The sequence below is a fragment of the Procambarus clarkii genome, chromosome 92, assembly GCF_040958095.1.
Source record: "Procambarus clarkii isolate CNS0578487 chromosome 92, FALCON_Pclarkii_2.0, whole genome shotgun sequence".
In the NCBI taxonomy this organism is placed as follows: Eukaryota; Metazoa; Arthropoda; class Malacostraca; order Decapoda; family Cambaridae; genus Procambarus; species Procambarus clarkii.
Window position 1 is genome coordinate 6,505,546 of NC_091241.1, and position 14,968 is coordinate 6,520,513.

At 40.8% G+C, this 14,968-nt stretch overlaps 1 protein-coding gene across 43 annotated transcripts in view; it reads right to left on the minus strand.

Moving 5' to 3' along the window:
* The window catches only part of tou (toutatis), a 435,009-nt gene that overhangs the window by 65,805 nt on the left and 354,236 nt on the right, over positions 1 to 14,968 (minus strand). For 26 of the 43 annotated variants that reach the window (XM_069319208.1, XM_069319211.1, XM_069319244.1 and 23 more), the window contains 6 exons: positions 10,959 to 11,024; positions 8,879 to 9,943; positions 8,215 to 8,485; positions 5,896 to 6,074; positions 5,041 to 5,219; positions 1,364 to 1,489 (listed from right to left, as the gene is read on the minus strand). In XM_069319208.1, coding sequence (XP_069175309.1) covers positions 1,364 to 1,489; positions 5,041 to 5,219; positions 5,896 to 6,074; positions 8,215 to 8,485; positions 8,879 to 9,943; positions 10,959 to 11,024 — 1,886 coding nt within the window. The remainder of the gene's footprint in view (positions 1 to 1,363; positions 1,490 to 5,040; positions 5,220 to 5,895; positions 6,075 to 8,214; positions 8,486 to 8,878; positions 9,944 to 10,958; positions 11,025 to 14,968) is intronic. The other 17 variants (XM_069319249.1, XM_069319218.1, XM_069319227.1 and 14 more) reach the window with 9 other exon arrangements.

A 14,968-nucleotide genomic window follows, 5' to 3' on the forward strand; every position in this document is an offset into this window, starting at 1 on the left:
CAGTGGGCATTACAACAAAAAATAAAAAAATGCCAAACCTATCTGAATGAAATGCTACCATAATAAACATGAATTAACTGACGATAAAAAATAGTATACAATAGAATACAATATTAGCCAAAATATTGATTGGAAAGGAAAATGTGTTGATAAAGCTTCTGCAAACTACTTTTTTATAAGAAAGTTGAAGAAACTGAGTGAAACACAGGTGAATGACATTACTGAATGTTTATCAAGGCAACTGCCTACTCATGAAGCTCAACAACGTATTAGGTACAAGATACGAAGTCAAGTGAATAGAATGCAAGGACATCGTAGCGTCACAATGACATAAAATTAAATATGGTGCATTAGAAAGAAAGCAAACCTCTGCTTACTATGTAGTCCCAAGTAATGTTTGGCAGATGAAATGGTTGCTTTTGGTAATTATATGAAGAACATGGGAGAAAAGAGCTCTGAGAAAAAAAAAAAAAAAAAAAAGGCAAAGTGAAGGTTTTAGAAGCAGAGGTAATATTAAGATTAGGAACTAAAGGAACAAAGAATTTAAATCAAAATTCCCAAGAATGTCTAGGAGCTATGCCTTTTTAGAATCACACAAAGAATGTGGACAGAAAGAAATAATATGAGACAAGAAGTTAATGCCATGAAACTATGTACTGCTTGGAAAGCTGTTGATTGTGTGCGTGTGTGTGTGAGAGAAGATTAGGCAATGTTAGTACAGTACTCTACTTCATCCCCAAACATAAACCCCCCCCTGACATGAAGACATAAATAATAAGAATTTAAAGTAGTAAACATCAGACAACTTTTGTAAAATACAGAAATACAGTAAACAAAAAATAAATATAACGGGGAACTGAAACTTTAGAAACATGAGAAAAGTGAGGAAAAATGTTTAAGCACATTGATAATGAGGGAAAATGAGAAAGTGGAGAAAGTGTGAGTACATGGGCAACACATTTCAGTGTATTGTACTGTACACAAATGTAAACAGAAATGCACATAGTTGCCACATTATCATCCCACACACCAGTCTGCACACTACTGATCAACAAAAGAACATGTATATTTAGAGTACAATACTATATACTGTATACTCTTTATCTGTACCTTTCTCTTGTATCTTTTAAACCTAAATGTTACACACACTTAGTCCCTCTCTTCTTAATCCATGACTTGAGTGGCTATATTTTCCTATCCCTCTTATTACTTAACATGTCTCAAATAATCCTGTGCCAATCTCCTAATTACTGGATTTTCACATCTCTCTCTTTTGCAGTTTATGATTTCTCTACGTTTAATTGACAACATGACGAAGGTTGCCTGCTGATAACGTAGAGTAATATACTATTATTGTGCATACCTCAATTGCTGTTGTTCTTCAAGCTGATTCATGAATTCTTTACGTGCCTTTTCAGCCTCTTCTTCCGCATCTAATCTTCGAAGGATAGCTTCAGCTTCTATTTCAAGGGCATCTCTGCCATCCCTACTGAGCAAAAAAGAAAAAGTATATATAAAGATGCAAACTGCATTACATGTAGAATATTTATATTAATATAATACAGTACACACATGTACACATACAAGCACACACATACACGCACACATGCACACCCACATGGAGACAATACAAAAATACTAAATATAATTACCTGAACAAGGACTGCAGAATGCTACAAGGTGACCAGGACAAACTACAGGAATGATATGAGAGATAGCAGCTTAACTTCAACTCAAATAAATGTTAGATAATGAGAGGTGGGAATGGATCAAGACCAGAATCGGAAAAGAAAGAATTTGGTAGTCAGATCGCCAAGCATATCTGCAGAGAAGTAGTTTCCAAACTCTAGCGCCATTACCCCCTTTTCATAGCGTTCTTATTAATGGCCCTCAACACTACACTAGTTAGTTATTTCCCCTCTACCCTCTGGTATCATAACCTGTACACTGCCTCAACTTATGGCCCCTTTCATATTGCCAAAAGGCTCCCAGTTTGGGAACCAGTGTTCTAGAGGCAAACGCATTAACAGAATCTCATAGCCTGCATAAGTAAAATTAGTAAGCATCCATTAGGTTTCAGGAATCTGGACACTGAGGCATTCCAGACACTCTACGCTACCTATGCAAAACTGGTATTGAAATATGAGGCTACTACATCGAGCTTCCATCTAAAAAAGCAGACAAAACTTGAAGTTCAGACATATGCCACAAGTCTAATTCCAGAACTGAGAGGTTTAGAGAACAAGATTGATGGAACTAGATCTAGATCTACATTGGATAAGAGACAGAAAAGTGAATACACGATTGCGATGTATAAGGTCCTACCTTGAGATGGTTTCGTTTGGATGGTTTGATCCTAAGAGGTATTGACAGTAGATAATAGTCAGCACTGAATACAGAATAACGAAACGCTTCTTTTTGCCAAGTGCCTCGGTATCTCCCCAAAATATCCACCCGGCTAGCTAACACTTAAAAACTGTACCAGACTCCATCAATTCACGAGTACCCACTGGGGACCAAGAACAGAATCTGGGCCTAGCTAGCCAGGTAGGAAGCTCGGGAAGATGCCAGGAAGGGAAGGGGGGGGGGGGGTCTTCCCGGAAAGAACGTTGCGTTTAGTAGGTACAACAACAAAACGAGAGGACAGGGATGGGAGCCAGAGACAAACGATCCACAGGAATGTAAGGAAACACTTCCTCAGCCTAAGAACATTGACCAAATATAATGACCAAGAAGAGGGTATGGTATCGTAAATACAATAAAAATCTACCGAGTAGAGAGATCTCCACTGGATGCTGGCAGCTGAAAAGACATGGCCCAAAAGAAGGTACTAGGCAACTGCAGGCATAATTAGGTCAGATTTACATAAATCATAAATTTCATAAACAACTGTGGGTTTTTATCCTATGTTATTATGTCTGTGAGAAGACATTACCATTACTAATTTACATAAATACTAGCAAAATTATTTTGTATGTGTGATTTGACATACCTATACTATATACAGTATGAAATATGTGGTAATATTTCTTCATTCCTAGTTAAATTTTCTTACTATCATAATTAGATAAATATTTTAATACACTAATGTATAAATTCTACAGCATTTTCATTATTATACTCACAAATTTGCCTTTCCTGGGATTATTTGTGCAATAAAACAAGCACCACACTGCTGCTCCACACCCTCCCCACATCTATTATGTTACCCAAGTAACTTGTTCCATACAGTATATCAACCACCCTATTGTCAAAAGCAATATTGACCCAGTCTTGGTCATCATGAGATGCCTCGCTATGGGCTAACGTTACAAGAGGACCGAGAAACAGTATGCTAATCCCAGTGCCAACAGTTCCTTCCTACCATCCACATCATTAGATACATCTCAATACCTAAATCAACATAGTATTAATCCTGCAATCCAGTACAGTGGCGCCTCGATTAACGAATTTAATCCGTTTCGCCACCGAGCTCGTCATGCGAGACGCTCGACTTGCGAAATAACAACACTATCGTCGGAGGTGTTTCAGAACCAGCAGGAACGCTAGAAAGCACCATATAGTTTGCTCGTTAATCGAGCGAAAGCTTGTCAACCTAGACAAATTTTCTGCGAGTAGCTCGCTCATTACTTGAAATGCTTGTAACTGGAGTCACTCGTCACTCGAGGTTCCACTGTACTGTACTCAAATTATTATTTACAACACAAAAGTAATCTATTACATAATTAACGGTTATTATTCTCTTCAAGATTGCATATTGACAAATCATCAACTTGAATATTCTTCAAAACCATCTGCAAGGCCAAACTTATCAACACATTCACTAAAGCTGGTCTGGTTAATTTGAAACTTACTTTTAATTTTAAAACAAGAAACGTGTGTTGATATTCAAGGTCAAATCTGAATGTAATTCAGATTATCAACATGTGGCCAAAGTTTAGTGAATGTCAACTTTAATTCAGAAGGATACCTGCCCTTTCAAAGCAACTGCCACACTGGGAAGTGTCACAAGAAACTAGTACAGTGCCAACATTGACTGACAAACTATCTACAGCAGTGTTTGAGCAGTTTCATTGCCTCAGTGAAAGGGACTTCACATGAATTGCTGCCAAGTGAAACTGGTATGGTATATTAAGTCAATTGCAATGTAAAAATTTTAAATGAAAAACACTAATTATAAAAAGCACTTAAATAATTTCAGGTATAATTCTCTGGTGCATGATGCCTTTCCAAGTTCTCTTATGCTTCATGTTCTCTCTCACGCTCCATTCTCTCACACACACCATGTTCTCGCTCTCACACACCATGTTCTCGCACACACACATCATGTTCTCGCTCGCACACACCATGTTCTCGCTCTCACACACCATGTTCTCGCACACACACCATGTTCTCGCTCTCACACACCATGTTCTCGCACACACACATCATGTTCTCGCTCGCACACACCATGTTCTCGCTCACACACACCACGTTCTCACTCGCACACACCACGTTCTCGCTCGCACACACCACGTTCTCACTCGCACACACCACGTTCTCGCTCACACACACCATGTTCTCGCTCGCACACACCATGTTCTCGCTCGCACACATCATGTTCTCGCTCTCTCTCTCCCTCTCCCCCCATACCATGATCATACCTTGATGGGATTCAGGGAATTCTTCTAACCCCCGATCCCAGCCTGGGGTCAGGCTTGTTTCTCTCTCTCTCTCTCTCACACCCTGTTCTCTCTTTCTGTCAGGACATGTTTTCCCTTTCTCTTATGCCACGAGGGCTCATATAGCACTCTCTCCATTCCCTTTCCCCTTTTACTTTATCTAGTCAGGTAGCTACATAACATTTCATCATTTAGACTGCTATCCAGTCAGCATTAATATCACTGCTAGTTTTCTCCAGCAGCTGGCATGTTCTAACACATTGCCTCACACCATATCCATGAAATGTTTCTGACCCTTTATGTATATCTCTAGTATTTTAATCACCGTTTCAAATTATCCACTTCATACATCATTTGCCTTTTGCTAACTGTTACTCACTCATTTTTTCGTAATGGCCTGTACCCTTTTTGCAGGCGAATTTGTTGAATGCTCTCTCGGACTTCGTTTTCAGAGTGGCGCTTTTGGGTATTCGCGTCGATGTAGTCTCCAATTGGAATTTTACTTGAAAAACTGAAGTTGTCTCTGGTTACCTCTGTTATACCATTCTTTTCAAGGTACTGCAAAAGAGAAAGAAATAAACATTAAATATTCTCTTGTCAAATCCAGAAAGAGCAAGGAAAAGTAAGATGTGCACAAACATCTAGGAAAGAATATATACAAAGCCATTCATCAAAAGAGGTGAATCTCAGGTGAGAACACCTAATCAAATGATATGGAGACAAAATTAATACTATTAAACCTGATGGCTAGATATGTTGATCCATGCATTCCTTGCATGCTGGGTTTGTTTTGATTAGTCATAATCACAAATTCATGAAGCTCTCATGCATTATTTGCCAACATTCTCTCTATTTAAACACAATATTGAAATTCATCTATTGAAACACACCATCCTAAACAAGGATCTCGCTCTCATACCCCACAACTCTGTGCTTACTCATAACCAATACACAAACTCACATGTAGATGACACCAACCTCTAAAGTACCTCTTCTAATAGGCCTATCAGTAAGCCATCAATCAACTCTATAGACACCTAAATGTAACCTTTACTCACTTTTACACTTAAAACTTCATTGAAATCTGAAACGCCACCCGCCTTATAAAATTTATGGTTTCTTTTAAATTTACCTGGCATGGATTGTTTAAATAAATTTTCTTTAAACTCTGATCAAATTTTAAAAGCAAAATTAAGAGATTTATATTCAGCAACAAAAGTGTTTGATGTCTTACCCTCATAATGTCAGGATATTGACGAAATGGTTTTCCACACGGTGCATAGTAAATCACTTCACCCCGAACTCCAGATTGGGTGATGGTTCGCATGGTTGTCTCTCGTCGCCAGCCATACATCAGAGGAACACGAAGCGAAACTTCATCCGTTATCATTTTCCGCTTCTTAGTGGGCGGAGCTAAGAGAAAAAACAAAATACAGTACAGTCAGAAAACATAGTATCCAACCAGGTCAAGACAGTTACCAGGATGTTTTAGTTATACTGTACATTTCCTCTCCCGCTTGCTACATGAAAAATATAAAAGAATGAACTCGCCCAAATACATTATGAGGAATCTAAACATAATTATTAGATGTGACTTGGGTTGCATTCAAATTTGAATGCATGTCATTCTCCCGATCTAAATCATACACAAGTCCCCTTGCATCATACTTGACTGCAAAATAATATTTTAGTTTAAGTTGTAATTCATTGTTGAAAGGCGAATGATTTACTTCCTACGTGTAAACATTTATTTGACTAAGCCAAGAAAAGATCATGCTAAATGAGACTCAACAGGGACAAGCGACATTATGACACGCTGTGATTGGTTGCAAGGACATTGCTCAATGCAATGGCTACTGTTTTAACATTGTGTAGCACAGCTGAATTATTTCTCATCAGACAGATGAGAGTGGCATGGCCAACTTCTGCATTTAGTCCATGACAGGTGCTAACAGGGTTACATCCAAGACCTCACAAGTCTAAAAAGCCTGTGTACACGATTTAACAACTTAAGCATTTCTGGGATGCTCTTCACCATTCAAGTCCACTGGACTTGATTGGCAAAGAGTGGAGAATGTCAGTTTCAATTATATATCCCCATCATTTCTGCTAGTGAATCAGTTAATCACATCATGACGATTACCCAAAAAAGGTCCAGATAAAACTTATTCATTTCAACAAATTATATTTTCTTTGGCACATGAAAACATAATATATACAATGTGGCTGTTGTACTGAAAAGTTTGGAGACCCTGTTATATATGAACATTGTTAGTGTTTACGTACAAGACATTTGACGTTTACGTACAAGACAACTAGACGTTTACGTAGGTTCCAAGGGGTTGTCATAGCCAGGGGGGGTAGTAATGGGGACAAGCTCCCATTACCTATAAAAAGCTCCCGTACGGCGTGCGTCTCAAATAGCCTCTGACAACCAAGTCCAACACCTGGCCTGCATGGGTGGCTTAGTCTTTAGGTCTGGAGGAACTGCTTTTACCGACAGGAGAAGGGGCGAGGGCGTGCCTCTGCCACCTTAAAACAAGTTGCTCCAGGTAGATGGGACTCGTTAGCCTGGGAAGGCAGCCCATCTAGGGGAAGGAAAACCCCGATTTCAAACCTCCACTGCCTTGCGGCCATACCCCTCTTTTGGGAAAAGCTTCAGGAGACAACCTCGAGGAAAAATCAGGAGTTGGAGCCCCTAAGGCAGATCGTCGCCGACTTTGACCTCGTTCTGGCAACTCCTGCGACGGTGCTAGAACCATGTGTATTGGCATGTGCCTTTCCATTGGATAATTCCAGCAATGTCAAGAGGGGGAATCTGCTGCATAGGTAACAGCTTTTCCTGAATATCTACCTACCCAGGCTTTGCACCCTGGAGAGATTGACAACCAGAGCGCAACTCTATAGTCTCAAGAGACTGAAGGATGCCTACTACTACAAGACATTTATTACAGATTTAAGTGAGCATTAACCATAATAAGAACTTCTTATCAGAACTTTCAATGCTTTTATCGTGGTCAGAAAGGATAATACATTGCTGCCATTGTTGCTAACAGTTTTAGGAAAAGTTAAGAATATGAGTAGTGTAGGCTTATCATACCTTATTAATAACATTACTTTGGTTATAGTGTGCTTATCACCTTAGCATATTCAAACCAAAGAATTAATCAATTACACAATCAATTAATCAAATAATTCAGGGGTGGGGGTGACATTATGTATATTTTTGCTAGTATCTAATGTCATTTTAGTCACATGTAATCTAATAGCCCAGCAGTGGTGAGTGAATACATGATCATGCTAGTGACGCATTGAAAACACTGGGTCTAACAGGAAACACAATGATATAGCAATAATAACTCCTGTAAGATAACAAAGAATAGTTATGATATCCACTTTATATCACTTACCTAATAGCAAAGGAAAAAAAATCCTTAAAAAAAGTGAAGTCATTATAGCTAGTTGTTTTTTTGAGATTGTATAAAAACGAACAAGGAGCTAAAAATTACTAAGATTTTGTAAACTTTATTCAACAATTTATACCGAGACTCACAGTCACTGCGAACTGACGGAGAATCTGGTGTGTCTCGTTTAAGCCATGGCGAGGGTATGTGATTCATAGAGTCGTCATCAATGGAGGAGAGGGATGTCGATTCATCTTCCGATTCAGAATCGCTGAGTTCCGAAGAATCCAAGGCACCTGTGGCAGCTTTGATGGTAGTGATAAGGCGCCCATCCACACTACTAGAAGTGATCATGTGTCGTTTTTTAACTGGTTTATCACCTCCATTTTCTTGTGCTCGACCGACTGCCACAATATCAACCTGTTACAAGAACAAAATGTAACAAATGAAAATGTTTTAACTAGTCAAATACAAAATATCACAAATTTTTTTAAGTAGACTGGTAACGAAGAATTGAAAGCAAAATTCTTATTAGAGTACAATTAGCTGCATAAAATGCCTTTCACATGAGCAGAAATCCTGAAAAGTTATGCAAGTGCCTAAACAAATGTAGTTGGAATATGGTGGCCAGAATTTAAGTTATAAATACAGTACCAACTTCAAGAAAAGAAAACTATTAATATTAGGCAAAAAAAAAAAAAAAATTGCTACTCTTATTTATTTAAATGTGGAATGAGTATGGACACGAGAATGGACACCCACTATTCATAGCCTCAATCAGCTATGAAACTAAGTAATAAAGAGGCCACTCACCGAATTCTCCACCTCCCCAGGATCTTTTCCTCTGTCTTGGGTATCGGCAGATGATGTGGTTGGGTGAATTGTGATGCTTGGCTTATTGAGTATTGATGTCATGGTGGTTTCTGGAGTTACAGAAGTAATACTAACAGAGGACGAGAGTGACAGGGTTGGTGGGAGACACACAGGGAGAGGTGTGACCAATGAGGCAGTAATAGATACTGAAGGATGCGTGACTGATAATGACGACGACGATGGTGGTGGTGGTGGTGGTGGTGTTGATAATATTGATGTTGTTGATGTTGTGGTGGTGGTAGTGGTAGTGGTAGTTGTGGTGGTAGTCGTGGTAGTGGTGGTGATGGTGGTTGCTGATGTTGCTGATGTTGCTAATGATGGTGATGATGATGATAATGAAGATAATGATGATAATGAAGATAATGATGATAACGATGATAACGATGATAAAGATGATAATAATGAGGACGATAGTGATGTTAATGATGAGGTGGAAGATGAGGTACTAGACGAGGTGGCTATGGGTGTCGAGACAACGGAAGAGGTAGAGGTTGTACTAGAGGTGGTGGTAGTGGAAGGTTCTGAAGAGACAGCAGGAGAGGATGCAACTGCAGAGATTGAGAGGGAGGGCACTGGAGGGGTTGGTATTGGTGGAGGGGGTGCAGGCGACCCAATGGAGGCAGACAATGATGAGGGGAGGTTCACAGGTAGTCCCGGAATTAAGGTAGCCGGGAGAGACTGTGATGCCGGAGAAGGTGACGACGACGATGACGAATTAAACGTTGGAGACGTCGAGCTCAGAGAGAGAGATTCTCCGGAGCGTGAACATGCCACGTGTAAGGGAGGAGAGGTAGTGACTGGAGTGGCAGCAATGGAGGTAGTGGGAGGCAGAGGTAGGCTTGAAGGCTTTATGCCTGCTGCACGACATTGTTCCAGTAAAGAAGCAACTGTGTTTTTCTTCGGTTTGGAGACTCCTCGTCCCAGATGTCGTGCCCGTTCCTGAGCATCCTCCATCTGATAAAAAGACTGCTTGTGAGCCTTGTCCCTCTGGTGAATAAAGTGGAACTTTAATGGAAAATGAGAAAAATTATTTCCTTTTTAATTTGTTAACAATTTTTATTATAATTGCTTTATTCCACTTGTTTTATTAATTGATAAGTCCTTCATAGCACTACTAAACGGTAGCTATCTTGATGTATATTTTTATGAAGAAGCCTCATCATACAAGATATCACTGAAACATCTTCATGTCTTTTTTCGACTATCAGATCACATTTCTCAGTATTTTTAATCCAAGGCATTCAATAGCAATGAAATCTTGAGTCAACTATCTGTCAAAAACACATTTTACAGATATGATGCATTTTCTCTGATCTTTAAAAAAAAAAAAAAAATTATATAAAAACTGTTTAATTTTTTTTTAATCTATCTACCTGTCTACCCATATATCTGATGCCTTGCTCCCTTTGGGAACATCCTGTCTACCCATATATCTGATGCCTTGCTCCCTTTGGGAACATCCTGTCATTAAGGGAAGTCCTCACATGTGGAATCTCACCTGAATATTTCTAGCACTTTCAAATATTCAAAAGTAACTTGAGAGAACCGAAATTTCAGTTGGAAAATTTGACATGTGATTTGGCTGGTTGTTAAAGTGAAGCAGTCGCCACTTGCTTACACCGAGACATAGAATGTGAGGGGAGAGTGAGGACGGCCCTCAGCAAGCACATACAAGTCAGGAGAGACTACAGAAGAAACAGAAAAAATAGGAAATTTACAAAAAAAATAAGTAGAGGATTTACTGAAATGGTGATATGAAGGTGGAGCACATGAAACAGACCACTATGTGGAACTGCAGTGTGAGTGTTGCCTAAAAAAGAACCAATTAATGGGGGTAAGAGACATGCCTTTCGCTTCCATATGATAGTACTGTACTGCCATGGGTGACCGAGGTCAACTACTCTACTACCTGTAGGCCTTATTTTAAGAAGTTACTGCTAATTTGTGCATGAGAAAGGCTTTAGCCTCCCTTTAATAAGAAAACTGTTTTGAGGGTTACACTGAATGCTAAACCTCTTACCCTTTTCTTTTTCTCTTCCCGCTTCCCATCTGTCCCAAGAAGTTGCCTTTGAAGAGCCTCTTGCATCTGTCAACAAAAGAGCAAGTGTTAGGCACTTAATACTCACTGACTAGGCAATGCATAATAATGCAATACTACACTTAGTAACTACTGAATGCAGTATGCAAAGCTGTCAACGACACATGCTTGCATTTCAGAATAAAACTAAGATTTCGCATATCTATGCCCATTTGTCTGAAAATTACATTCCACAGTTTCTTTCAACTAAACATTGCAACTTACTTATCTTTATCATTACCTTCTAAACAGTAATCTCAGTAACTATGCCAGCAAAATAAATAATACCCAAACATTGAATGTAATGAAATACCAATTTCTGGAAGACCCGTGGTGGCTCCCTAAAGCTATCTTTCCGAGATGGCTTCACACTAAAAGGTCATATCAGCTGTAGCTAGTTCTGTTTAGCCCACTGGTGACCGGAGCCACAACCTGGCCCCTTCCCACCCCCTTTACAGAGGTGCAGAGAGCAGGTGACAATCTGCCACCTCACCAGAGCAAGCCTCTAGAAAGTCAGAGTAGCTTTACAGACAACTGGGGGTGGGGGTTCACAGAAAGAGAAGCCCTGAAAACCCACCAAACAACTACCACAAATGAGTAACAATGAACAAGGGATTCACTCAAATTCACTCAAAACTCATTAGTACTGATTACCACCACCAGGCACTGCCAATTCAGGACCCGATGAAAAAAAACACAACAAACCAATGAACCTGGATGGCAGGGAAAGGCACGAAATCACCGGAGCTCATCTAGAAATTGGCATCTCATTACATACAATGCTTGGTTTCTGGAGGGAACCCCTTGGCATTCCCTGAAGCTAATGTAACCCCAAAGAACAAGAAAGGGATGTACCAGGAAGGAGAGGCAGTAGGCACTCAAGATGAAGAGAAACCAGGCTGGGCAACATAACCCAAAGCCACACATAACCAACTTGCCAGGAACAATAATCAAATACCAGGCCTCCAGTATCTAGTTACAACACCAAAACCCAAGTCTGAACATCAGCCCACGGCATATTAGAGAAAACAGTGGCCAAAGCCACATGTTTATGAACAGTATAGACCCGAGGGTAGACGGCAGGCTGGCTACTCAATGACACCATGAACGACCTAGGAAATGAGAGGCTTGAAACAGGGAACCAAGGAAACGTGATCAACCAATAAGGCATCCACCGAGACAGAACTGGTGTCAAGCAGATGCCACGAGACATAAAACACAATACACCCCCCTGGCCAAACCAACCAAGCATCAACCACCAAAGGACCCCTCTGGAAGCCTGCCAACTCATTCTTCACCTGAAAAGAAGGAGATGGCTGCAAACAAACCACCTGCCAGGGCCAAAAGAACAGAACTGCCATCTTCTGGCGAAGAGCCTCAAGCTCCCCCAACCTGACAGCAGGAGGCGAGAGCCAACAAGAAACCGCCTCAAGAAACACATCACGAGTCAAAAGGGAACTATAAACCGAGGTGAGGAAAGAAAAGTCAGAACACGGTCAAGAGACCAGAATGGCTCAGGAGGAGCAGGCCAGAGGGGTGGAAGAACACACAAGACAACCAGTGGAACAGTGCAACAGAGCTATCAAGTTATCAATGCTAGTAACAGTGGCTTCAACAAAGCCAAACAATATGTTTTGACAGTGAGAGAATGGTGGTTTTAGCTCCACTTGAACCCCATCTTGAGGTCATCTTGAGATGATTTCAGGGCTTAGCGTCCCCACGGCCCTGTCCTTGACCAGGCCTCCTTTTTGTTACACACCCCCAGGAAGCAGCCCGTAGCAGCTGTCTAACTCCCAGGTACCTATTTACTGCTAGGTAACAGGGGCATCAGTTTAAAAGAAACATTTTGCCTATTTGTCTCTGCCTCCACCGGGGGATCGAACCCGGAACCTCAGGACTACGAATCCGAAGCGCTGTCCACTCAGCTGTCAGGCGCCCATGGTCGCAAGTGCCGTGGTCTTGTCCACTGTGCACTGGTACCACCTTTATCTCAGGACAAAGTGCCTCATGTTAGGTAATTACCTAAGTAATAAGTAATTACCTAATTACCTAGGTGTAATTACCCAAGTGTAGTTACAGGATGAGAGCTACATTCATGGTGTCCTGTCTTCCCAGTACTCTGTCATATAATGCTTTGAAACTACTAATACTGACAGTTTTGGTCTCCTCCACTTCTTTCTTAACTTGTTCCAACCGTCTACCACTCTGTATGCAAAAGTGAATTTTCTTATATTTCTTCAGCAGCTTTGTTTAGTTAGCTTAAATCTATGACTTCTTATTCTTTGAGTACCAGTTCTCAGGAATTCTTCCCTATCAATTTTGTCAATTCCCTTTAGTATTACCTATTATCTATGTAGCGATCATATCACTTCTTTTTCCTATCTTCTAGTTTTGGCATATTTAATGCCTCTAACCTCTCCTCGTAGCTCTTATCTTTCAGTTCTGGAAACCATTTACAGTACAGTACTTGCATGTCTTCGTACCTTTTTGGGTGTATATGGATCGGATCTATGGATTTGCACTTGCAGTGCAGATACAGTGTGTCGTCATTTAACTTCTGATTATACTGGCAGTTGGCAATTTATAAATCTCGCTTCTATAACCATGGGTGAATCTCACCATCATATTGGAAAGAGGAAGGGCCAGGTAGCAGTGGGAACATCACGGCTGACCTGACTTCGCCAACTGTCCAGATAACCCTTTCTCCCACTCCCAGTGACATCAGAGGAACTCATATTTACCCAATCATATGCAAGTGATGGTAGAAGCTGCATTCTGATTGGTGTTCTGTGTGGAAGTCTCTCCATGACAAGATACAAGGTGCGAGCACATCCATTACTTGACAGAGCTCAGAGTAATTATGCTTAGGGAAGCTATACAAAAAGCTATACATGAAAGCTATACATGAAAGCTATACAAAAATTGCAAACCATACAACAAAGCCAAATGGCCCCCCACAGGATAAGAACGTTCAAGGAAGTGCTGTTACTTAGCTTGAAGCTTTGGGGCTCATCCTTGAGCTGGCGTGACTAGAAGCACTGCAAATTGATGCGGTGACACCAACATCAGAAACAGAACTGACATGAGGAGCCACATGGGAGCCTGGGTCGGGCTATGTGGTGGTGGTAATCGGTACTAACAAGTTTCGAGCTCATTTGAGTGAATCCTTTATGCCATGTGACTCATTTGTGATATTTGTTTGACAGTTTGCAAGGCTTCTTTTTCTGTAAACACTCCAGTTGAACAAATCCACAAGGGCCGTGATGAGGGTTCGAACCTACGTCCGGGATGATCCCAGATGCGCCTTAGTCAACTGTGCCACGACATGGTAAAAGAATTGCAACCTGGAGTGCTACTGCCCTCACAAGGATCCTACAGCTTCTCCAAAGCACAGTTCAGGGTTTTACACAATTCCCTCATGCAATAGTAGCACTCCAGGTTGCAATTCTTTTACCATGTCATGGTACAGTCGACTAAGGCGCATCTGGGATCATCTCGGGCGTAGGTTCAAACCCTCATCACAGCCCTTATGGATTTATTTATTTGATGCATCACTATTGTGTAACACTCCAGTTGCCTGAAAATCTGTGCTGGAGTGTGGAGCATCTTTCTAGAAGTTTCCTTTGGTGAGGTGGCAGATTGTCACCTGCTCTCTGCACCTCTGTGTGGGGGGGGGCTAAGTTCTGGCTCTGGTCACCCGGTAGGCAAAACCGAACTAGCTACAGCTGAAGTGACCTTGTAGTGAGCAGCAATCTCGGGAAGATAGCTATAGGGAGCCACAAGGGGCACCCTCCAGAAACAGCTACTTAAAAGTACAGTACTACATTAACAAAATCAGATGGGGAGAAAGTCCTATATGGTGATTTGTGTACAAGGAGTAATTGCAGAAAGTGATTGAGGAATCTATGGGTTAAGCCAAATGTACATGAAATGCACCAGATAGGTGCATTTCA